The sequence below is a fragment of the Mastacembelus armatus genome, chromosome 10, assembly GCF_900324485.2.
Source record: "Mastacembelus armatus chromosome 10, fMasArm1.2, whole genome shotgun sequence".
NCBI classification, from domain to species: Eukaryota; Metazoa; Chordata; class Actinopteri; order Synbranchiformes; family Mastacembelidae; genus Mastacembelus; species Mastacembelus armatus.
In genome coordinates this window covers 16,982,837-17,006,210 of record NC_046642.1, presented here as the reverse complement: position 1 = coordinate 17,006,210, position 23,374 = coordinate 16,982,837, and the positions used below count along the sequence as shown (strand labels likewise).

At 39.9% G+C, this 23,374-nt stretch overlaps 3 protein-coding genes across 4 annotated transcripts in view; 2 read left to right on the top strand and 1 right to left on the bottom strand.

Moving 5' to 3' along the window:
* Positions 1 to 16,198, bottom strand: part of LOC113144338 (serine/threonine-protein phosphatase 2A 55 kDa regulatory subunit B beta isoform) — a 36,268-nt gene extending 20,070 nt beyond the window's left edge. Inside the window, exon 1 of the mRNA XM_026330326.1 lies at positions 15,739 to 16,198. Within this exon, the coding sequence (XP_026186111.1) occupies positions 15,739 to 15,817 (79 nt within the window). The 5' untranslated portion in view covers positions 15,818 to 16,198. The remainder of the gene's footprint in view (positions 1 to 15,738) is intronic.
* A 606-nt stretch (positions 16,199 to 16,804) lies between these two features.
* Positions 16,805 to 20,511, top strand: rpl26 (ribosomal protein L26). Its single transcript, XM_026330715.1, has 4 exons — positions 16,805 to 16,867; positions 17,523 to 17,694; positions 17,787 to 17,927; positions 20,346 to 20,511. Exons 2-4 carry the CDS (start codon positions 17,527 to 17,529, stop codon positions 20,472 to 20,474), a joined length of 438 nt encoding a protein of 145 aa, XP_026186500.1. The 5' UTR covers positions 16,805 to 16,867; positions 17,523 to 17,526; the 3' UTR covers positions 20,475 to 20,511.
* A 687-nt stretch (positions 20,512 to 21,198) lies between these two features.
* atp6v0e1 (ATPase H+ transporting V0 subunit e1) lies at positions 21,199 to 23,242 on the top strand. 2 transcript variants are annotated; one of them, XM_026330714.2, is made up of 4 exons: positions 21,199 to 21,433; positions 21,920 to 21,967; positions 22,631 to 22,754; positions 22,869 to 23,242. In XM_026330714.2, the coding sequence occupies exons 1-3, from the start codon at positions 21,237 to 21,239 to the stop codon at positions 22,722 to 22,724; spliced, it is 339 nt and encodes a 112-aa protein (XP_026186499.1). In that variant the 5' UTR covers positions 21,199 to 21,236; the 3' UTR covers positions 22,725 to 22,754; positions 22,869 to 23,242. The 2 variants fall into 2 exon arrangements, with proteins under 2 accessions (XP_026186499.1, XP_026186498.1); XM_026330713.2 differs by having other exon boundaries at positions 21,202 to 21,433; positions 22,872 to 23,242.
* Positions 23,243 to 23,374: the final 132 nt, after the last annotated feature.

Below are 23,374 nucleotides of genomic sequence, written 5' to 3'. Positions count from 1 at the left end.
TGCGCTTTAAATAGGCTATAGATTATTTTCATCTGGTTAATCCAACAAATGTGAGGTTTTGGTGGATCAATCCAAAATCTATTTAAGACCTGTATTTTTAATCATATTTTGAGATGAACCAATAAGTAAGTGGGAAACATACTGTGCATTCAAATTGCAGTGATTCAATTGTAAACAGTTTTTCATCAAAACAGTTACAAAAACAAAATCTTTTAACACCTTGAAAATAAATTGTTTGGGTCTTTGCCCAAATCACTGTCCAGGATGGCGCTCCCACTGCCAGCAACATCACGTTTGCAACATTTAAATGTGTGCTAGCATAAAACGATAAAAGGTCCTGTGAGGCTGTACTTATGTATTTGATTTGAGCTAAATGCTAATGTCAGTATGCTAACATGCTCATAATCACAATGCTAACAAAAAACTATTTTAAAATAGCCAAACTTAGGGTTGTAATGTTTTAATGTTGAAAGCACAAATACATAAACATAAATTACACAAAAAATGTTAAAGTCACTTTCTTCGTCTTAATAACAGGACAAGGATGAAACCACTGTGAAATATAGCAGTTAGTTAGTCCACAGAGAGAAGCTGCATTAGCTGAGGTAGAGTCAGAATGGTTATAATTGTCACTGGTTTTGCTGTTCACTGGTTTTAGATCTCCTCTATGTTAACAAACAAATCAAGCTGATCATCATTCAGTATCATGAGATTCTCCACCCAAACACTCATTGCCTTCCATTAGTCATGCAACCCACCCTGGCATTAGCAGCAGCTAAACACATGGGGGTAATAGGATTGTCCTGGCAGTCCATCTGTCAGGGGACTGAGCAGGAGCAAGCACTGGGGATGCAGCACCTTGGCCTGGATACACCTGCTTAGCGTGGCCTTTCTTTGCACTCTGGAGATATTTATTCACTATTAAAACATGAGCTCAGTGCGAGTAAAACATAGCCACTCAAGTGTGTAAATGCCATAAGGTGTAAGTACAATGATGGAATATACACTCTGCTGGAGGTTTAAAACCTTCTGGCTTTAAAAAAAAATAAAATGTAGCTACTGCTCTACTAATAGGGTGCAGATGGAGAAACATAGCTCTATGACTATACTGAAAGGGGAGGAGACAGGGTGTGGGAGTGATACCGAGGAGCTCGGCAGGCCTGGGAGAGGGAAGCAGAGAAAGATAAAAAGATGGATGTATAGTTTTGGTAGAGGGCATTAAATCAAGCCTAGAGGCTGTTCCTAAATCAGCAGGCTTTACTGTTGGTGTCATTCCAATTACATCAGGATGAGACTAATGCTCCATTGCTCCGAGACTTCAGACCAGCAGGATTGGATTTTCTGTTTCCCCCAGACTCTACTTTCCCCTCCCCCAACCTCCCCCCACACCTCCCTTCTCTCTCTACCTCCCTTGATAATGAATTAATTGAAAAGAATGCATGTACAATGATTAGCACAGGACGGAGCGTTTTGGATGAAAATTAATCAACTGAAATGACTTTGTTTGCACAGCTATTTCACACATGACCCACATGGATTGCTACATACTCAGGTACATTGTGTGGTGTCAACACACACATACACATTTGCAACATTTCAGTGTTATATTCAGTAAACTGATGTAAAGCTTAGCTTAAAGGTGAAGAAGTGTGTAATCTAAAGTGTGTTTAGATTGTTCTGTGAATATACAGAGTCGTCTCGCTGAGAAGAAATGATGCCACTTAACTGCAAGTCGTTGCATTCTACCTCTCTGGTTGCTAGGAAACTGCAATTGAACTGGCATTGCAATGCAGCACAACAGCTGTCTACATAATTGGACAATTAAGATCTTAAAATGTCGTTATTTTGGTCATATTCATCTCAATAAAGGTTCAAGCGCATCCCAACACGTTTTCTACCAGTTGGGTTAATGGGCCAAACATGAGGAGTTCATGTTCGGAGTGAAGCTTGATTTCATTTGTGAAATGTTCAGTGATGCATCAGGGGTGAACATTGAGAAATACAACAAAGCACAGTACAGTATGCGTTGCTCAGAAAGCTTGGATAGACTTTTTGTGCGTGTGTTAATAAGCATACTATATTTATCCTGCAGCACCTTCCTTTCCGGGGACAGATGAAAAGACCAGCAAGTAGAAAGTAGGTTAAGCAGGTTAGTGATTGTCTACAAAGCCACCTCCCCATACGTGACCAGGGATCCATGCACAGCTTATGTTCTGGCCTGTGGACGGCTCTTTGCAGAGCAGACACTGAGGCAAACAGAAATTTCTCTAAAATGCCTTCATTTTCAAAATTCATATGAGGCAGTCTATAATTTTGCACAGCTCAGTTTCACTTTAAGTGGAGTTATTAAAAACAATTGATCAAATTGATCATGATCAAATTAATAATTACATAAGCCATAAGATTTTTTGAAGACTAGATCTTGTTTGAAAAATCTTATTAATCTGGTTTAATATAATTGAGTTGCTGAGTAATGTTCACTTAATCTATGAACTGTTTTTAATTAAATTTATTAATGAAAATAATTATTAGGTTTCTCAACCACCGCTTGAAGAACTCTGCTGTATGCATTTCTAACCAGAATTAAACAGTAAAATTAAACTCTCCTTTCCCAGTATGTATAAGTAACCATTAGATTAGGTAGACAGTGTCTATTAAAGTGAATTCATGTTGATAATAAGAGTAATTGCAGGGTGGAAAAAGCCGGACCCCACATTTGAACACGTCCCCTCCCTTTTCCTCTTCAGCTTGCCAGAGAGGGTTCCCTCCACCCATTTGTTCACGTCTCAACCAGCCCCATGTGACTACAGAACATGTTCTCTGTGCACCTTGGTTCAAGACCCCCCCCCCAATTTACACTTAAACATACAAAAAAAAACCCCACAGAGCTTTATTACAATGGTTCACACATATACTCTGTCAACAACAAAGACAAACACATGCAAGCGCATCACACTTAGGCCTTAATCTCCAAGAAAATCCCATTTGGCAGAGCAGCTGCCAGCATGGCTCACAGTTAGACTGTAGTTGTGGTGCCCACAGGGTGGCAAGCTGTCCATCCACACACTATTGTCAACTAGACACACGCAACCCCAAGCCAGCGCACACGCATTTCAAGATGCGCTTAAGGTGGGATCTGCCCTTAACACAATGATGATAAATTCATGCCACTTGTTCTAATACAAGCATGTCATTGGGCTCACCTAGCCAGTTTCTCATTTCAGGGCTTAATTTTTACAGCTCAATTTATTGAGCTGGCAGGAGGGTCAAGTAGCCTCAGGGACTCACCATTTCTGACGTAACAGAGAATGAGAAGACTGGCAGAAAGTGGTCTGTCCATCTGTTTCTTTAGGATATTTATAATTACTTATATTGCTTATGATGATTGCTTTTCAAGCAAATATATAGTATGCTGGTAAAAGAACAAAACAATGAAATAATCTATCTATCTATCTATCTATCTATCTATCTATCTATCTATCTATCTATCTATCTATCTATCTATCTATCTATCTATCTATCTATCTATGTCATTGAAATAAAAATAGAGCTTGAGTATCATGAGAAGAAAATGTGTCAAAAATAGTGTGTAAAAAAAAAAAAGCTAATCTTACAGCACCACCATCTGGCAAAAGTACATATTACAGTCAACCAGAGCACTACTGTGAACATGAGCAATATGAGACTAATGTTACACATGCATTAGCCTTAGCCTGCCTTCACTCAAGATCTTTAATATTTGACTAATACATTTTGTTGACAAACCTTGGGTTTCCTGGTGGCCTCGAGATTTAAAGGACAGGTTCATAATCTTTTCAGTTTTGTCTTAAAATAGCACTCATACATACATAAATATAATATATTGTGATTGCTGTAATTGGTTCTTCTGACTGTGTAAATGATAGGGGACAAAATGCCACAGTCCTGACTCTGCGTGAAGTTCAGCTGAAGCTAATGTGGAACTTCAGCAGTTGAGTTAGCTAAATCATGTCGGTATCACCCAGAGTATCCTTCTAGCTCTGTGAGTAAATACTGTGTAAGGCACAGAGGAAATTTCACAATAAAAGACTGTCACAATGATACTGTCTGGAGATGTAGACTGGAGAATGTGAATTTTGACCCACGTTACATTTAAGTCACATTAAGGAGGGATCTCTTTGCTTCTAGTATGGAAAATGACAAAAACCATGAGCACATTTGTTGAATGACGCATTTCCTAACAGCACTCTTCTATTACTATTATCTACAATGAAACAGAAATGCCCCAAAGCAAATAAAAATAAAATAAATATAAAATATATTTAGTTCAAACTGAGGTCAAATATGATTAAAAGTGCAGCCCATAAAACTTCTATGTAACTTAGTTTCTTATTACAGATCCCAAAGAAACACACACAGTACAGCAGTACTGAATAATCTGTGATAAACAAATATTATCTGAAATGCAGTGTCATCCCTGTGGTGTTGTTTGACTCTAATGTAATGTCCCCAAAAATCAATTCTCATTTCAGTCAATACAGGGAGTGTTACTGCACATCCCGAGACAGTCTTTAATCATGCAAAGATGATTTTATTTATGTCTGTTGAAACAATGTAATTTTTGTGCATGTGAGCATCGTAGACATGCCTTCCCTGCATGTGATGTGAGAGCATTAATATAATAACATTTTGTTCACCCTTGGCCTCAGCCACAACCTGCCAGCTGTTGGCCTTCAGCTTTCAGCTGGGCAATCTGTAAGAGGTGGCGACATGAGAGCAGCCCTAGGATCTGAGAAATCAAAACAGATGTATGAGGTCACACACGTGATCACATAAAGCAAATGCATACATTTCTTAGGAGAATTACATCTCCTCAGACAGACGAGGCAGCGAAGCAGCTAAAGGAACGGGACAGGGAGTTGGGCTGAGAATTGTGCTTTACAGACACGCTTCAGTAATTATACAGTGAGCAAGCAGACAGAGGAGATGTTTCTTTGTGAAACAGCTATTTCGACTGTGCCAAGCCTCTCCCTGGTGCAAAGCCAGCTCCTGTAAGAAGAGCTTTTTCATCAGACAATCAACTTAAACACTTTTTTCTATCTGTTGCTTATTCATTTATTTTTACACATAACTGAATATATATAGTAAGTCATACACACTACACACACTTGCACAGACAAACACAACCGTCACAATTCATGGTTTAAGTTTGAGGTAAACAGTAAACAGCCCCTGTGCCAGGACAGCTAGGCCTAACAGCACACCATCAATACTAATGACATCAAGACACAAAGTATTACTATGGAAACCTGGAGGCCCTGGCCTGAACCCACAGCTCTCGATACCAATGGAAAGCTGGAAAAAGGGATTGACAAGAGTAGAGAAAGAAAGAGCAAAGGTAAGAAATCTGAAAAGATGAAAGTCAAAGGAAGAGAGTCAGAAAGATGAAGAGGGGAAGAGACATTAGCCAAAATGTCACAGAAGGAAGGAGAAAAGAGAGTGAGCTGGTAGGTTGTGAGCTTCAGAAACACTGGTTGGTTGAAGCTGGTTAGGAGCCAGAACCAATTGCTTGGTATGAAAACAGGCAGAGCAGGTGCCACAGCCAAGCCTGATTCAGCCCTGCCGGAAAAGAGCTCCTTTTCCCCTCAAATCTGCACTCTCATCTTCTCCCTTCCCCCTGCACCCAACACCCCATCTATCACCCTCTCTATTCTACCACCTGACCGCCTCTCTTAGACTCAGCAATGCTTTCAAACGGGCCAGATGGGCTCAATGAAATACACCCTACTGTCCGCGGCCATTTAAATCACCATAATGCTACTGCTCTCCTGAGCTGCTTTTATTCAAAGTACTGTTTTGCCAATGTGGTCTGTGAACAAGCCTGGTATAAGGCGTTGTACAAGTTGTTACAAAAAAAACCAAGACATAACAAAAAACAAAACAAACAGAATGCCTGTCAGACTAGATCAGTTTAGTCATGTCGGGTCTTAGCCCTAAAAAAAAACTTACTGTAAGTCATCTCCAAGCGCTGAATTGGCTGCTGGTGGGAAATCTAATTTAGAGTCAGTATTGTACTTTATCACACACCAGGCCTCCCAACACATTTTATGTTAGGTGGGCCAGAGAGCCATTTGGTCAGATCAATGTGAGCTAATCACTGAGAGCCGGGGTTGTGAATAAATTGAATAAAGCTCATATATCAACCGAATAAGAACAAACTTTTTGGAAATATTATAGAGTTAAAGCTAGATGAATAGACTGTATGGTTACTGTATTGTACTGTAAATGTATTTTATCAGCTTCTAAGATCCAATAATAGTATAGCACTCTGGACATGACTGTGAACTCTGAATTCACATCTATTTCTTATTAAATGTTGGTATTAATGTTAATGGAAAATAGAGCATGAATACTCAGTATGCACAATATTTCACATACACTGTTTTTCTATATGTAAAAGTGCTATTTGGTGACCCGTAGGTGCATTTTGCACACGTTTAGATTTTTCCTTCTTCCTTTGTAGTCCCTGTCCTCCTCCTGTTTGTGTCTAATGCTTGTGAATATGTTCAGCAAATGCGATAACAAGTGCTGATCCCACAGAGTCTCATTCATTCACGTCTGGATAATCCCACTGGAGCAGAGGGAGAAATGAGTTCAGAGTTTGGTAACAGTGTCAGTGGTGGGATTGAAAATCTGGTTAAGTTCCAGTGTGACAAGCTGGTCCACAAGGCTCACTGATCAAAAAAATTTTATTCACAGGCAGGATGAATTCTAATTCAGGTAAAGTATTTACAGCTATGCCATGAGAGCAGTCATGCAAGTCACTTATGCTTCTTTAATTTACATGTATAATATACATGTATATAGCAGAATATCAGTGAACTGAATATTTACTGGCAAAGGAAAACACAGAACGGTAATAAAAACATGCAAGCAACCCGTTTAATGTCTGGTCAACATTATGACTGTCATTTTATTTATGTCTTATATGCATTTTGAAAAGATGAGATGAGATGATGAGATAAATTTTATTAATCCCTAATGGGAAATTCAGGAATTTTGCTGAATAAAATTATAACAGGGTTTTGCTGCTGCATGTTTATAATCGGCACTGGTTTGTTTTATTGTTTTGTGTGTACTTGCATGACTACAAGGACAACACAGTGGACATTTTTTCTCCATTATTGTACTAAGGTTTTCCTTGCACTGCATGACTTCGGCACTGTCCTGAGAATGTTTATTTTAGGGCTACATGACATCTTGCTGTCGAAAGGACTGCAGCTGAAAATTAGCCAGCTGGCTGACATTGGCACACTTAAAGAAATACTGTTTAATGTGCACTGTCAGTATAAATAACAATGAATAAGTCTGGATGGGCCTGAATTCAAAACTTTAAAGACTGCAGATGCAACATTAAGACAATAACATAACAGACCACTTCATATGTTTTTAGTATTGAATTCAATTGTTACAAAAAAGAAAAGAAAAAAAAACATGTTCAGCATGTTATTGTTATGACAATGACAAAACTAACATGTTGATGTGTAGCATTTACAGAGTTTACTGAGTTCACAATCCTGGTTCAGGGCTTGATAATGCCCATGTAGGTAATCTCCACCAGCCTCATTTCCTTTACAAGGACGGCTGTAAATAAGATCTGTCTAGCTGTGTGAGTATAGCCGTGCTGCCTATATATGCAGTTTTTTCACAAACTGTAAATATCAGGTGTCTCAAACTAGTGATACACTGAAATGCTGTATAAAAAGGCAGATGGGAACAGAGAGGGAATTGGTTTGTTGATTTATGACTCATCATGTGACATCATGTGCCTGCCATCCATCCATTCAGAGAGTTGTGTTGAGCTGTTTAGTTGCACAGTAAGTGAAAGAAGAGACAGACTGGTACTTCATGTACTTCGGCTGTCTGCTGCCTCATACAGTAGCATTATGCTACATTATTAATCCAGAGCCAATGTCTTATCTGTTCAACAGCATTCGGACAGAACAGTAAACGCCTTCATTACAGTACAGCATTAGGGGTAATGTACTATCTCTCTCTCTGTCCCTCTCAGAAAATACAACAAAGGCCTCATAAACAGCTTCTTATCAATTGCCATCTCTGCTCCAGACTATGTTTTGGTTTAGATCCCTGCTACACATTGACCGTATTTCTCAGGTTATCCTGTACAAACAGAACCGTGATGACTCTGCAACAATGGATGGCTATTTTCAGAGGGATATTGAAAAACTCTGCTGGGAAACTATAAATGGGCATCTGATGCAAGATCTAATTTGATCACAGCTCTTGTTAGTGTGGTTGGATTTCAGCTGAGATAATAACCAACAACCTCTCAGGCCCTACAACTGTCTTTGTCCACCACCTTTAGGGTAGACAGTACAAATCTGTCTCACTTCTTCTAGTCATACCTCTTGACTTCCTGGAAAATTTTGGGTTAGGTATGTAATTGTATGTCCACATCTTGCCCTTTGACTACCCTACAAAGACACGATGGGTGTCATAGAACTTGATTCAGGTCGGTGAGGGTCGTAGCTCATCTGTCTCTGGGCTTCTGGGGAATCTGCTCTGACAGTGACCACACCTCTCCCCAGGGAACGCTATGGTTAGCCTGATCAGGGGTGCTTTGAGAAATCAGAAAGTGAAGTCACAGCTGGGCTCTCATGCTTCTCTATGTATAATCATATTTTCTTATCAACATTTATTTATCCTCAAAAACTAAAGTGAATGTGCATGTTCTTGTTCAGGAATACCCCACATCACGTTCATAACATCTACACGTTTTACATCTGGGACCTACCCTCTACAAACACAGTTCATTTTTACTATGGGAACTCTTCCACAATGTCTTCCTCTTCAGCCTTTACTTTCCATGGAATATTGACATACTGTTTGTTGTAGAGTAATAGTTGTTTCGTCCCTTTCATATTCTGAATGTGTTCATTTGAATTGATTATATATCAAATATTATTTAATTCTGCATAAATTGATGTTTGCCCACTTGGTGGGAGCATAAATAAGCTGTAAACAAAGGTTATAATGAACTTGTTAGCAAACTGTTGCTTATATACACCATTCTCCTTAATACATCCATGCAGCTGATACAGAACAACATTGTGTTTCTGGCTACCCGGAAAGTTCACACCTAGTATTCACTTTCCTTTTAGCTCTTTTTGGGCCTCGCTGACTCTTAAATAAAATAACTGGCTCTTTAGCTGCTCAGTGCTCCACTATAATTACTACCTAATCACCATTAGGTGCTGGGCAGGTAATTAAGTTGTTCCCTTATAAACACACATGACTGCTGTGGCTGAAAAAAATGACAAGGTCTGAGAAACTGAACATATGCAAAAGGTTGCTGGCTGGAAAAATTTTTACCAATAAGGCTGAGCCCTGTTATAATTCTCTGTGGGTTCATCACTACAAGCATTGATATCTCAGACTCTGAGACTGATGAAGCCACTTGGATGGGTGGTGAAACATTTCAGCCTTAAAGAACTGAAAGTCCAGTTGCCATGACTCAACCTCTAGATAACCTCCCCTGGACGACTGAGAATCTTCACAGACATACAGGCATTGATACATAAGTACTCATTTGATCCACTGTTAATGTAAAAATATTGATTACAGCTGGTTTCATCAATATTAATAATATAAAGGTGGATCCTGTACAGAATGGATATCGTTGTTACTGTTAAAACCCGTGTCTGTGTCTTTCAGTAGATTTGGCCCAGTTCATACTGCTCACCTCCTAAACACAAATACTGTATGTGGATGTAAAAACTGAATTTCCTTTCTATTTTTTCCCCTAATTTACTGAGCCATTTTGCAATTTTTAAACTTCCCCAATCACGTTCACAATGGACAGCATATATTTTCTCCCAGCACACATGATAACCTAAATACAGTTTCAATGTCCACACTGAGAGCTCCCGTTTATACCTGAAACCAAAGCACAGTGAATGTCAGTGAATGTTTTTTCTTTTAGTTTATTCCAAATACACACAGTTGCTGCAATACTTTATTATCTACTGTATTTTCATTGCTTGTGTTTTTTCTTCACTGCTGCACAATCTCATTAAAGTTTCATCCAAGCTGGTCTGTTCTCCTAGTCTAACTTCACACAACTTAAAAAGTTGTGATGCAAACAAAAAACATCTTTACCCATGTATGTCACCAGAATATTCTAAATAGATGGTATATCTCGGCCTAATATAGTCTCATTTTAATCCTCTTGTTTGTGTACCACAAAGGAAAGCACAAAAACAATAGAAATCAATACAGTATTGAACCCATAGTTGCATAGTAAACTAATAACTAATACATCACAATGAAATAATATTCTATCAGTGAATGTATTTTTCAATACCACATTTGCCCCAAACACTGATATGAGAGTGACATAATACAAGATATAGGAGCCCTCCTTTACATCAGGGTTATATTAACTGATGTTATTGCAGTTCTGAAAATCTATTAGCACTAATCTGTCTCACTCAACCCATGAGGACCTTTTATAAAAAATTGTAGAGTGGGTGGGAAGGAAGAATGAGAGACACAAGAAGCCCGTAGCAATGTTCTATACATACAACCTGTTCTTCTTTATATATATATATAAAGAAGAACTAGAAAAGATGTGGAAGGTGAAGGCAACAGTGATCCCTGTGGTAATCAGCACCCTCGGGGCTGTGACCCCCAAACTGGGAGAGTGGCTCCAACAGATACCAGGACCAACATCAGAGCTCTCAGTTCAGAAGAGCACAGTGCTAGGGACAGCTAAGATACTGCGAAGAACCCTCAAACTCCCAGGCCTCTGGTAGAGGACCCCAGTTGAGGAAGACACACACACCACCCGTAGGGGTGAGAAGGGAAATATATATATACACATACATACATATATATATTTATAGAGAGAGAGAGACAGAGAGATAGAGATGTATATGTGTGTGTGTGTGTGTGTGTGTGTGTGTGTGTGCCCCAGTCCCAATAGTAGCTGTGTCTCTGTGCTGCAGCCTGCCAGCTGGAGCAAAGGCAGCTCGATAAGGAGCCTCTGTGTCTGGCTCTATAGCTCCCAACAGAGGTATAGTCAAAGCAGTATAACACAGGTGGTTCACTGAGACTGACCATTACATTACAGGCCAGACGTGAAACAGTCTGCTTTTACATGCTGTGAAACAGTGATAAAGGACAGAATGAGACTTGCGTCACTGTGTTTGCTGTAATGATACACTACCTCCTGTGAGGCTGTAAGAGTGAGGGGAGCCTCAGTGATACTGTAAATGTTCTCTTCTTTCCTTGTTTATATATAGGCTTACTGTGGCGACCCAGCAGGAAGTGTTTGAGGTAAAGTGAGACTACAGATGAATTCTGTGTGAGAAAGACACTGATATGTTATGTTGTTTTCATCTCACTCTTGAAGAGAACATCTTGTTCACTTAAGTTCCCATAGGCTCCAGAGATCTACCTGGTGGGATCCAAAAGATCAGTTTTAGCCTAACTACACTTTGTTTAAACTTCTAAATATATTTCTGCTCAACATTTTCCAAAGCATACTGTGAGCTTTTATGATGACTTTCTTGCTTCCAGGCAGCCATTTGTTTCCCTTCATTTCATTTCAGTAGCAATATGATTGTTGTATAGCACATAGTATTTCATCCTGTCGGTACTTCATCACTGTGAACATCACCTCGTTTGTCAAACATGCATCGCTGCCATGTGGTGATTAACGAAGGGGAGAAACTGCTGGAAACTAAGTAATGTTTACATAAATATCTCTTAACCTTTCATCTCATTTACCCGTTTTTTGTTCCAGTATGAAATAGTCATTTGTCATGGCAATCCATATCACTGTTACTCGTTGGCATCAGAGAGTTACACAAGTATTGAAAAGGTCTGATGAACTACACAAGCAGTGTCCTGTGGGTAAATTTACCAGCAGAAGACAACAGGTGACCAACAGGGTTTATAAAATATTTTTGTTCCAATTTTACAATAACTCAGTGGGTACGACTACTTAATGTGAATTAGCACCTGTCTGATAATTGATCTACATAGTATGGTCATTATTGGCAGATACCAATCAAGTTTAATGGATTAGTGTATCAATAAAACTAAACAAAGAAAACCACCAATATGGTTGTTGCAAGTAGGCATGAAAGTGTCTTGATCTGGGGCACTTCAGCAGTAGATATTTGTAGATATTTGCTGACACAGGTCCATGTGTCCATGTGTATGCACTTTTTACTGACTTTACATGTCAAGTTCAGTTTACTCATCATAGTGAGCACAGTTCAGCTTGGTAAAGAGTTGGATAATGCAACCTTAAATAAAACAGTTTTTGTACAAGATGTACAAAGTAGAAGAACTAACAGTTCTTCTCATCTCACCCTTTCCCTGTGGTTTCCTTTTTAGCAACCTTTTACTCCTGCGACTTTCTACCCTCTGCATAAAAAGCTGACCAAACTAAATCGTACAGTCACACACTGTACCTTCTGTGTAGGGTGTTTGTCTCCAGCGGTATGCGAGGATGGGACAGCTACAAGGAGTGTGTTCTGAGCCGTGAAGTGGCTGCCTGTCAGGATAACAACACTGTGGGATGTATGATAACAGCACACCAGTAGACGCTGTGTTCGTCACCCACAAACCTCCAACTCGGTGTCATGCTTTGTTAAAATACAGACATAGGGCCCCTTCAGGCACTGCCATGAGAAGCTTGCTGCTCTTCTTATAAATGAAACGCCAATGCGAAAAGCACGGACACAAATATATACAAATATATACAACACAAGATAACTATAGCCATTAATCACTTTCTTTTCACAGACCTAATGTTAAATATTCACTAGTCACTTCTTTTTATGTCACACAAAAATAGAGCGTCCCTGTATCCCTAAGACACTACAGCAACATGAGGGAGGAAGATGAGCAGGCTCATGCAGGACTGGCTTTGTTGATTGATGGCAGCGTGAGATGTGGTGAGGTGTGAGTTGGGGATGCATATTTTCTCCTGACTCGAGATACTAGACAGAAGAAGGGAGACAAGCCTATAAGCGCACACCCATCAGAAACCCTTAAGACTTCATCCATCACGGCAGAAGTGACAAACCCATGTGAAATGGAAAGAAAGAGTATGCAGGTCAAAACATATACATATATGTATAAAATAAATAAAAAGCCACATGGTGACTCTCACAGGGGCTCAAATGCACAGATTTAAAAATACAGGCAGCATAAAGCTAGTTCCACAGCCCTCTGAGACTGGACCCCGGTGAATCCGGGTGACGTTGGCACATTGCTCTCCACAATGGCCCAGAAAAACAAGGAGAACACACACACTATGGTCCAGTATAGGGCTTACATAATGTATTTTCCACTAACATGGTAACTGCACACTCATCTTCCCTGGGGCGAACTCTGTTCAGCTGGAACGGACATGAATGCTGGGAGATCTTGAAGGCGGGGAGGGAGGGGGCTTGTGAACAAAAATGAGGACTGTTAGGAGGCACAAATCAGCCTCCTCAAGACCAGCAGGTCTAATGGAAGGGCAAATCACGGTAACAAGGTCACGGCACGAAAGCAAACCCAAGCGTAAACAAACAGTGTGGCACTAGTTTCCATGCAACGCATACAGATATGCATGCACTGATTTGTGCACCAACACTTCTACTTTTTTTGTTCCTTGTTTTATACATATAAATCCATTGTATGCAGAGGAGATGCCCTGTATCATTTTAGCACATCACATTTTCAAGGTCATCTGCTGTGTCATCACACCCCACTGGCCCCCAGCACAGGTGATTCAACATCTCTCACGCATGCTTTGTGCATACAACTGTTTCATATTTCTCCACACACAGAGCAGCTCAGGATTATGTATCAAATTACTGTGGCTGAGCTTTGCAGCTCCATGTTTACTGATCTATCACTTCCTCTATTATACCACTCCCTGATCTCAGGCAGAGGGAATGAGAGTCGGAGACAGAGTTGAGGCAGTGGGAGTGTGTGTGAAGACTGTGTTTGTTGATCTCACCTCTAAACATCCAGATGTTTACATTCATTTGTCATTAAAGATGTATGAGACACAGATGCAGAAACCTGGCTAGTTTAAATGCATATAGTGTTAAAATCAAAAACATTAACCAGAGATGCTTTAATGTCCAAGATTATACAGTAGTTTAAAAGTTCATTCTTGGCCTTGGAAGCAGTACTTTGAGATTTGATGAAAAAAAAAAATCATCAGCTTTTCCCACAGCTTTTAATCCTAATTTACACTCTTCTTCACTGGGTTATGTTTGCTGAGCTGTCCTGCAGGTATTTGTGTTATATGCTTACTTTAAATTACATAATTCTAATTTGCATACCCAAGAGAATTTTTAATATTATGATGTTTAAATCATGTTTGACATTCAGAAAATGTTAAGTTTGTAAATCCATGGCAGGTTGTCTCCAATGTCTCTGACTAAAACAAAACAGCTCTATATTACTATGCAGACATGGAATTAATACATGTAGACCCAAAACACAAGTTCTCTTGTTATTTTGAATTCATTTTTCATACCTTTATATTACAGTGATGCTTTTACTTGTGTTGTTTGTTGGTCTGTAGTGGATGTAATTCTATTTTTGGGATTATATGAAGCCTAAATTTATCCTACAAAGTAATTGAATCATGTTTTAAAAGGTTAGCTAATGTAAAATACCTCAGAAGGATAGCAAATGGGATAAAATAGGAAGTAAAAGAACACAAAGTTACTGGATATAGCAGAAAAATAAAGGTGTGTGAATGAATAAAGGTGTATAAATCCTCATTGTGTCTTTGATTTGCATACTGAATACATCCAGTATATAGGTCAGCCGTACAAGCTGTAAAGGGCCACAGTTATCACCACCATATAGTGTACTGTACACTTTACCGCACTATCTTTCTTCTTGTGCCAGAGGACTGAGGGTAGAGCACACATACAGGAAAGAGGGCAACTCTGCAAAGCTAAATAATGCAGAGGCTCAGTCTCCACATTATGACCTAGTAAATGGCTAGTTATACAAACACTCAGACCCTCCTGGGCTGCCCCGTCTGACAGCACAATCAGCAGGATAAATTGACCAGCTCTTATGAACTCATTTATTGCTATCATGGCCAGCATCAGTTCCGTCAATTCAACATATTAACTTTGTACAACTGCAGGGCAATAACTCTGTACGGACTGTGTGTATTAGACAGAAAAGGATTTGGCATTTTGAGGAAAAGTCCACTCGGTGAAGTGAGTGAATGAAGAGGCCTGTGCCATGCAGGCTGTCTAAGGGACATCTCGTAAAGTGTGAATGGGTGACAGAGACATGAAGATACTTGTCATGCAACTCCACAAACTGAGCAGCTCTCTTGGCATGCTGTAGGCCTGTCTGTTGACAGCTTTAAACTGAAGCAAAATGAGAGCGCCTGTGAGCGCCACTCTTGTGTATACATCACAGGCACACAATCAAACACGTATCCTATAAATTCTTTTAGTCAACGCCATTAGTTTTTACCTCTGGCTAGATTTCATATGTCTCCAACAACTTAGTGCACAGTGACAAATCTGCAGTGAGCTATGCAGCCCTACAAATGACCAATGTAACTTCTACACACATGTAGGCAATAGGCTACTCTACGTGTCTGGGACAGTGTAGCAGCCTAAACATTCATGTCACACGCTCAAAGTAAGCAACTCGCAGCCCCTTGACAACCCCCTCGGCGTCCCACCCTACCTTCGGTGTGGCAAGTGGAGGACAGGATGGTGCTCGGAGGGCGAAAGAGATACGGGAGATAACGGGAAAAACATTTCATCTTCCTCTCCGATGCTTGCCGACGGGTGAAGAGCGTTGCGTTGCGGGCTCCACATCCGCACTGCCGCCGCGACAGCCTGCCAGAGAGGGACCGGAGGGGGGTGGGGGTGTGCGAATAGGAAAGAGGCTCTCTGTCCGCGGCGCAGGGGGCTATGACAGCATCACTTTTCGCAGGCAGACAACGCAGGCTGGCAGGCGGCAGGCTCCGGTGAAGCTGCGCGCCGCCCGGGGAGCAAACAGCGCACGGTGTCAGCGCGCCTCCGTTTCGGTGTCGGCAGCTCAGTGCGCGTAGGGTGTAGTTGTTGAGTGAGAGCAGGACAGGGGATCGCTTGTGTCCCAGGTGGAAGGTCAGTGCATGGGTGGTCTGCCGCCGTGAACACCCCCTCTTCCAGCTTCTTGGACCTAAAGCTGCGATGATGTCCTAAACTCTAGTGCTCTCACACTAAATCAGTACAATATTGAATTTAAAGGATAGCCTCCCAAAAGTGTAGGCTATATAAACACACATACACTGTGCTTATCCCATTACTACATTGACAGTGCGAGTTACTAGTTCTTCAGCCTAAGGGAAGAATATGACAACATATGTAACGAGCACTGGCGAAAACTCGATGAATCACAGGCAAAACTTGTTTTCAGTTGCTGACCAGGTGATTAGCTGGGTTTGTCGCCATCTTGTGACGATATTTCATATAGACAGCCAGCTAGTTATTCCCCCGCAAAAAATAAAACCAGAAGGCCTACTAAAACTAGTGAAGAAAGCAAAGGGTGAAAAAGAAAGCTCTTGTTTATTACGCTTTAGGAATATAAAAAGTGGCCAAAATAAATGAAATTCGAAATCATAAATTAGAACTAGCAATGCTAAAAAGTATACTTGTACAGCTAAACGTAAGATCTCGTGTTTACTGTTTACTATGATGAGTTTTTTGTCATTTGTCCTTTTTTTAAAGCTAGCTTTGCGGATATCTCGCGAGACTTGAGTGTGAACTAATGCCAGCGGAAGTAGATTGAGAGTCTCTTTTCCTCCGGCCATAGAGGAGCAGACGGCAGGGTAAGGTTTCATGGCTGATATTTTCATTAAAGTTATCGCCATCCATCCTGTGTTTCATGACACGAAGTATTCATATAAACGTGCAAACATCTTGTAAACATTGCCATTATTAAAAGATCGTCAGTATTGAACCCGTACTGGTGATAGATGATTTACTAAAACCCCTTAGTATTTGGTGTCCCTGTTCGCTCCCGCACTCTCCGCATGTCGGCTACTCACAATGAGACTTTGGCTTCGTGTGCTAGTAATTCATATTTAGTTTCGTTTACAGTTATTTTGATTTGTTTTTAGTCTGTCGCTTGCTTGCTAAGGTCGCTTTGGCTACCTCGGCGGAGGAATACTATCGCTTTAATAGGACTGCTATATTATGCTAACTCACTAGCATCATTTTTGCTAGCACAGCCTTCAGTTTTCTACAGCTGTTAGCGCATCCTAGTCAGCTAGCTCCGTGTAAAATGCTGCAAACGCAGGTGTCGTGGGTAGTTGCACTGTTCATACTTTAGTGTTTCAGGAGAGGTGGCAAGTAGGAAGAAATGCGAAGCTGTTGAGCTGACAGTTAGAAATTAGCATCAGTTGGCTAACACGTAACTGCAGGTTTTCTAACATGAGAGTGCAGATAATGTCACCTGATTTCTAACTTTTGTTTGGTTGGCAGCATCATGAAGCTGAATCCATTTGTAACATCCTCCCGCCGTAAGAACCGCAAGAGGCACTTCAATGCCCCCTCACACATCAGGAGGAAGATCATGTCTTCCCCCCTGTCCAAGGAGCTCCGCCAGAAGTACAATGTGAGGTCCATGCCCATCCGCAAAGATGACGAAGTCCAGGTATTATAGTTGGCTGTGCTGCAGGTTTGTCATAATTGATGATAAAATTTAAACTTCACTTGCTCAGCTTTGCTTGTTTTGTTTACAAACAGGTAGTCCGTGGACACTACAAAGGCCAGCAGATTGGCAAAGTGGTGCAGGTGTACAGGAAGAAGTATGTCATCTACATTGAGCGTGTTCAGAGAGAGAAGGCCAACGGAACCACAGTCCATGTCGGCATCCACCCCAGCAAGGTGAGACATGATGGTGTAGATCCTACAATTTACTTGCATGCCTTGGAATGATTACAAGTAGGGTAAAAGTGAAACTATAATGTTTGAGGCTGTAGGTTATGTGTGGTCTTTTTCTTGTACTTGTGAACAACCAGAAAAGTTTTCTGTAATTCAGACATTTGGGGTTTTTTATACTGCAGCAGGCAATGTCAAATTGAAAAAAATAGAATATTAAAAGAACAGCTCTAGTTTTAACAGTTCTGAGGTAGTGTATGTACTTGTTTCACTCAAGTAACAAAAAATGAATTCTCGAGTCTGAGCAGACGGAGATTAACAAGCTGATAACGTATGGACAGGAGGCAGAGTAAAACTATTCTACTGAAGTTCGACACCATTAGTCATTGTAAATAGTTCATTAGTTTGTGGTAAATATGCGCTGTGGATATAAGTAGAAACTCCTTTACGTTGTACAACAATTTGCTACACTAGAGCAGTGTTACAAGAAATACTATCTCTAATGTGCCGTAATAAGGTAGTTCACGTCTGGTAAGTGTCAGATCTGTAGGGTGCAGTGTTGTATGCAGTATATTCTGTTTTGCTTTATATGTGTGTGTAAATGTAAACAGAATTAGCAGTGTTTCAGTACAGCACAGTCCAATAATATAGCATGTTTTAAGAGTCACATCTAAAATGTTAAAAGTAAACAATTTTGAAGGTGAGGTAAGATTTATTTTGGGAATTAGGCCTTTTACACACTGTGATGTAAACATACAGTTAATGATGGTTGAGTTCTATTTAACTGATTCCGTTTGAGTTCATGCTGGTTCACTGTCAGGACTTAGACAGTTAAATTGAACAAAGCTGTTATAGAGTAACACCTGTGACAAGTCAGAAATGATTATCTCTGGTGAACTGTTGCCCTATGTATAACTGTTTTGCAGCAGACCAGCCAGCTCTCCTGTTGATCTCTTTTCTTTCTCTGCTGTGGCTTTTTTTTTTTAAATTCCACCACAACATTTTATTCTATTGAATGTTTTCCTAAACCCAGGCTGCTTTCAATTCAGCTGTCAGATTTAATTGTATTCATGGTCAAATTGAAGTTGTGTTAAGACTGTAGAATGTCACTGGGCTGTGAGTAAAATGTCATGTGACAGTCTCAGATGTGATTGAAAATGCTACACATCAACATTTTGACAAGGTACATGAGAACTGGTCAAAGTCAGCTGCAGTTCTGATACAGCTATTTGAATATTTGGCTCACCTAGCAAGCTATTTTTTTACATTTTACAGCAGAATAGGCACAGGTGCATGCAATAGCAACAATTAGGGTTTCATTCATTTTATTCTTTCACTAAGCCATCCTGTAATTAACATGCACATCACCTGGGGGATGCCCAGATGCTGCCATGATTGTTAATGACCTCGGATTTCCCACTGTGCAATGTTAATTTGTGCTGTTAATCATCTTTAGTTATAAAGTCGGTTTTTATACACATTTTCAATTTGCATGTAGTTAACTTAATTATATCCCATATTAATGCATAAAACAACAGTGTAAAATCAGTGTAAATAACTATCAAGAAGGTGCTTGTAAACCCTCCTAAGATTTGAGCAATTATTTTGACATCGATTCAGACCCGTGCCATCTTACTCACTTAACAGTTCGGCCATACATGCATTAGCATGTTGCATCAAATCCAGTTCCCACTTTTCTTCACCTTGTTAACCAATGACAGGAATGTTTTACATCATATGACAAGTTGTACAGTGTCCTGTCATTCATTTGGTGGGGTGACCTTGGCTTGAAGTTAGCAAAAAGTTGCAGGAAATCTTAGTTTGCAGAGCTGACAGACATCTAAATGGGTTTCCATACTGTAACTTTACTCCACTGTTCTAAACATTGAACAAACCAAATCAAGTCTCCAAAAGCACTATTTTGACTAGTAGAATACAGTAGTAAAAATCTGCTCCATGGGTTACTGAGGACAGTACATTTGCTGTGATGACTATCAGGTCAGCACTTTAGTAGTGTACACAACATTTAACTCTAGTAACTCCCACAACAAAAGGAGACATCACCAGCATTACAGTAGAACCACACTGTTAAACTGTTGACTGACAACAAACACAGGACAAAGTAGAGGAGACTGAGACAAACTCATTACTGACAAACCCTGTGTGCAGCATTAACCCTCCCAGACATGGTATGCATCAAACAGTTGATTGGATTATAACACTCCAGTAGCTTCATGTTCAGACTGAAGCCAAAGTTGTTAAACCTCTTAGGGAACTTATGGATTCCACATTTTGTAGTTACACTGATTGCATCGTATTTGTAGACCTCCAATTAAGTAGTCAGTTTTACAAATTTCAAATGCTAACGTCATTAGAAATGTGTTACTGTTATGGACATGTCTTTAATGTTGTGTTTCTCTACAGGTTGTCATCACCAGGCTAAAGCTGGACAAGGACCGCAAGAAGATCCTGGAGCGCAAGGCCAAATCTCGTGCTGATGTAAAGGAGAAGGGCAAATACAAGGAGGAGACCATTGAGAAGATGCAGGAGTGATAATGATCTTTTGCTATCAATAAATTGTATAAATGGACCTCACTTTGTCTGTCAGTTGTATTTGTGAAGGTGGGATTATTTTCTCTCTGCATTGTATTGACACAGTCTTCTATAATCACAGCGTGGCAGTTAAACAAGGTTGTGATATTTGCCTAGAAAGGACAATGTAATCTGTAGTGGACTCTTGGTTAATGTCTATCAGAGCATGGAATTAAAATCAAATTGCAGATAGCCTAGAAAATGGTCACGGTAGCTTCAGCTGCTTGAACTTTTCATTTTTTTATAGTCTAATGCTAAAAGCAGTGTTACCTAATAAGCCTAAAACTGATCAGAGTATGTTTAATTTAAACTACATGTCTTCTCGGTGAAGGCACACAGACCGGGTTCAGTTTTGTAATATTGTGATTACAACAGTGGTCTGGGTTTTACGGTAGTAAGAATTGTGTAGTTTTACAAAATGAGCAGTGGGTGTCACTTTTTCCCCACAAACTGCCCGTGAACAATTTCTAGGAAATAAATATTTCCAAATCAAGTATCTTGAAGGAAAAGCATAACTGAAAGCAAATGTAAAAGGTAAATTTGCTTAAACATTATCTAGCCAGTTTAATTTCCCCGGAAGTTTTTCTTTACACTCTAAAACATGAAATGGTGCGCAGACCAACAAATAAGTGTCAAACAGGACTTTTAGCAGACACGGGCTCCACCGACAAATGTTTGGACAGGGACTCGTTTTACTTCCTCTCTGCTTGACGGTCATGTGATATGTGCTGCCCTGTCTCTGTTGGCGGAACTGTCTCCGGTCCAAAGTTTGTACTTGTGAGAGCTAATCTTTGTTTCAAACAGAACACCAGAGCCATGACAGAGGCGAAGTTTGCGATCACCATTGCAGTGGTGACCGTGTTTTGGGCTATAGTTGGAGGAGTGGTGCCCTGGCTGATCCCCAAAGGCCCAAACAGAGGGTGAGTTTGTTAGCTTCACCTTAGCTTTACGGAGCTAAACAGTTTACTGTGTGTTGTCCGGTTACTCTTTGACACAGGAGTGTGGGTCACGTTGCTTTTTAGATGTTTTCCAGTTTCTCGGACAGTTTAAGAATTTTAAAACTACTTTTCGTAAGTAGTAGCTAAAAGTTTTGCGTTAATGTTAGCTAACTGACGCTAATTCTTCCTACTTCACACTTATTAACACGTTTTAATCCTGGGTTTGTTGACATCTCTTAACGACAAATCTGATGTTATATTGTCTATTTTCGCTTTTATATTCAACAGTAAATGTGCACGTCTCTTTAAAATGTGCCAACACCAGCTTCCCTCATATGCCCGTGTGTCACTCGCATCACGGGATCACAGCCTGTTGGCTCACAAAGGCCTGTGATGTATAATCAGCCATTTACAATCGGTAACAATTGTCATTTATAATTGTTGTTTCTTATTTCTCCTGTTCCACAGGGTGATAATCATAATGCTGGTGTTAACTGCAGTTTGCTGCTACCTGTTGTGAGTATCATCATCCTGGAAAAGTAAACGCTTGTTTCTAGTAGGTTGTTGTAAATTATATTTGTATGTGTATCATATATTTAATGGAGAGGATATGAAAATCAGGTCTGTGAGGTAAATCACTGAAATGGTTAGTTGGAGTTTTGGACGTGAAAATGTCACCTTGGGCTTTGCAGAAATGTATCATGCATGCTTTATTTTATTTTCTGTATTTTTATAGAGTGAGCAATTAAGAAAGAACTTCATTGCGGCCGTAATGATGTAATTTATACATTATAAGCAATATATTAGATCTATTTGTGCAGGTGACACTGTACAAATGTGAGACATTAGTATTAATTAGTATTCAGTATTAGTACTCAGTATTAATTTGTGTGAATTACTGTCACAATAAAACAAAGCATGTCATTGTCACTGGGGTAGTTACTGTAAATACACATTTCTTTCATGTGATAAATTAATTATATTCACAACTAGGTGGAAGTGTGGGTATGGTGTCGTCTTACATGTCAGATGGGCAGAAGAGGGCAGTAGAGACAAAGACTGTTGCAGCCAAGTGAAGTTAGAGCAAATGACCGATATTGTTTGAAGAATTAGTTTTGACTAGTTGTTGATTAGTTTTGTATTGACACACATCAGCATAATATCTTTTCTTCCCAACAGCTGGTTGATAGCAATTCTGTCCCAGCTGAACCCACTTTTTGGACCTACTCTGTCTACTGATGCCATCTGGTACCTGAGTTATCACTGGCCTTAATTTACATCTCCAGGGCTCCCAGCCATGAAGGTAAACTTTTTCCTCTGAAAGATGGATTCCATGTATGTAGTGTATAGACACTGGACTTAAATGTGTCCTATAGTTAGTGTTTTCTCTAAAGCTGTTTATTGTAATTCCTGACAGCAGAGGAGGACCGGACACTGCTGCATACCAATGGACGTTTGCTACTCACTATGAGATCATTCCTTCTGAATCGCCTTATACTCACATCCCTGTGTTTAAGATTACTGAGTGTTGTCCACACTGGTGCCTTGTACAGAGATGATCCCCAAAGGACTTTTGAGAGATCTCACCGAATGTGCTTTATTTTAAATTAAAGCAGCCTTCACTTGGTATTGTTTGGTTTATATTGTGATGTAAATTATGTTTGATGCTGATGTTAATATTGATGAGCTTGCCTTTAAACAGTGTGTTTGATGTGATGTGATTTGTTTGTTCATAGTAGTGATGGCTGTAGCCCATGCAATAGTAGTTAATTAATAAAATATTAATCCACTCCTTTGTTATTTGTTAATTTATGGGTGCAATGTTTGCTGTGTTTATTGTAATGGTTCAATTTTAATTGTACATAATGTCATGGTACATGTAATATTTTTTCCTCTTGTCCTCTAATATCTGCGGTTTATTTT

What these genes read in the sequence shown, in the direction of transcription:
- rpl26 (XM_026330715.1), top strand. Translation starts at nt 17,527, where the DNA reads ATGAAGCTGAATCCATTTGTAACATCCTCCCGCCGTAAGAACCGCAAG. An exon ending in GCAAAGATGACGAAGTCCAG is followed by an intron (nt 17,695 to 17,786) that starts GTATTATAGTTG and finishes GTTTACAAACAG; the next exon opens with GTAGTCCGTGGACACTACAA. An exon ending in TCGGCATCCACCCCAGCAAG is followed by an intron (nt 17,928 to 20,345) that starts GTGAGACATGAT and finishes GTTTCTCTACAG; the next exon opens with GTTGTCATCACCAGGCTAAA.
- atp6v0e1 (XM_026330714.2), top strand. Translation starts at nt 21,237, where the DNA reads ATGTGCTGCCCTGTCTCTGTTGGCGGAACTGTCTCCGGTCCAAAGTTT. An exon ending in CCCAAAGGCCCAAACAGAGG is followed by an intron (nt 21,434 to 21,919) that starts GTGAGTTTGTTA and finishes CCTGTTCCACAG; the next exon opens with GGTGATAATCATAATGCTGG. An exon ending in GCAGTTTGCTGCTACCTGTT is followed by an intron (nt 21,968 to 22,630) that starts GTGAGTATCATC and finishes TCTTCCCAACAG; the next exon opens with CTGGTTGATAGCAATTCTGT.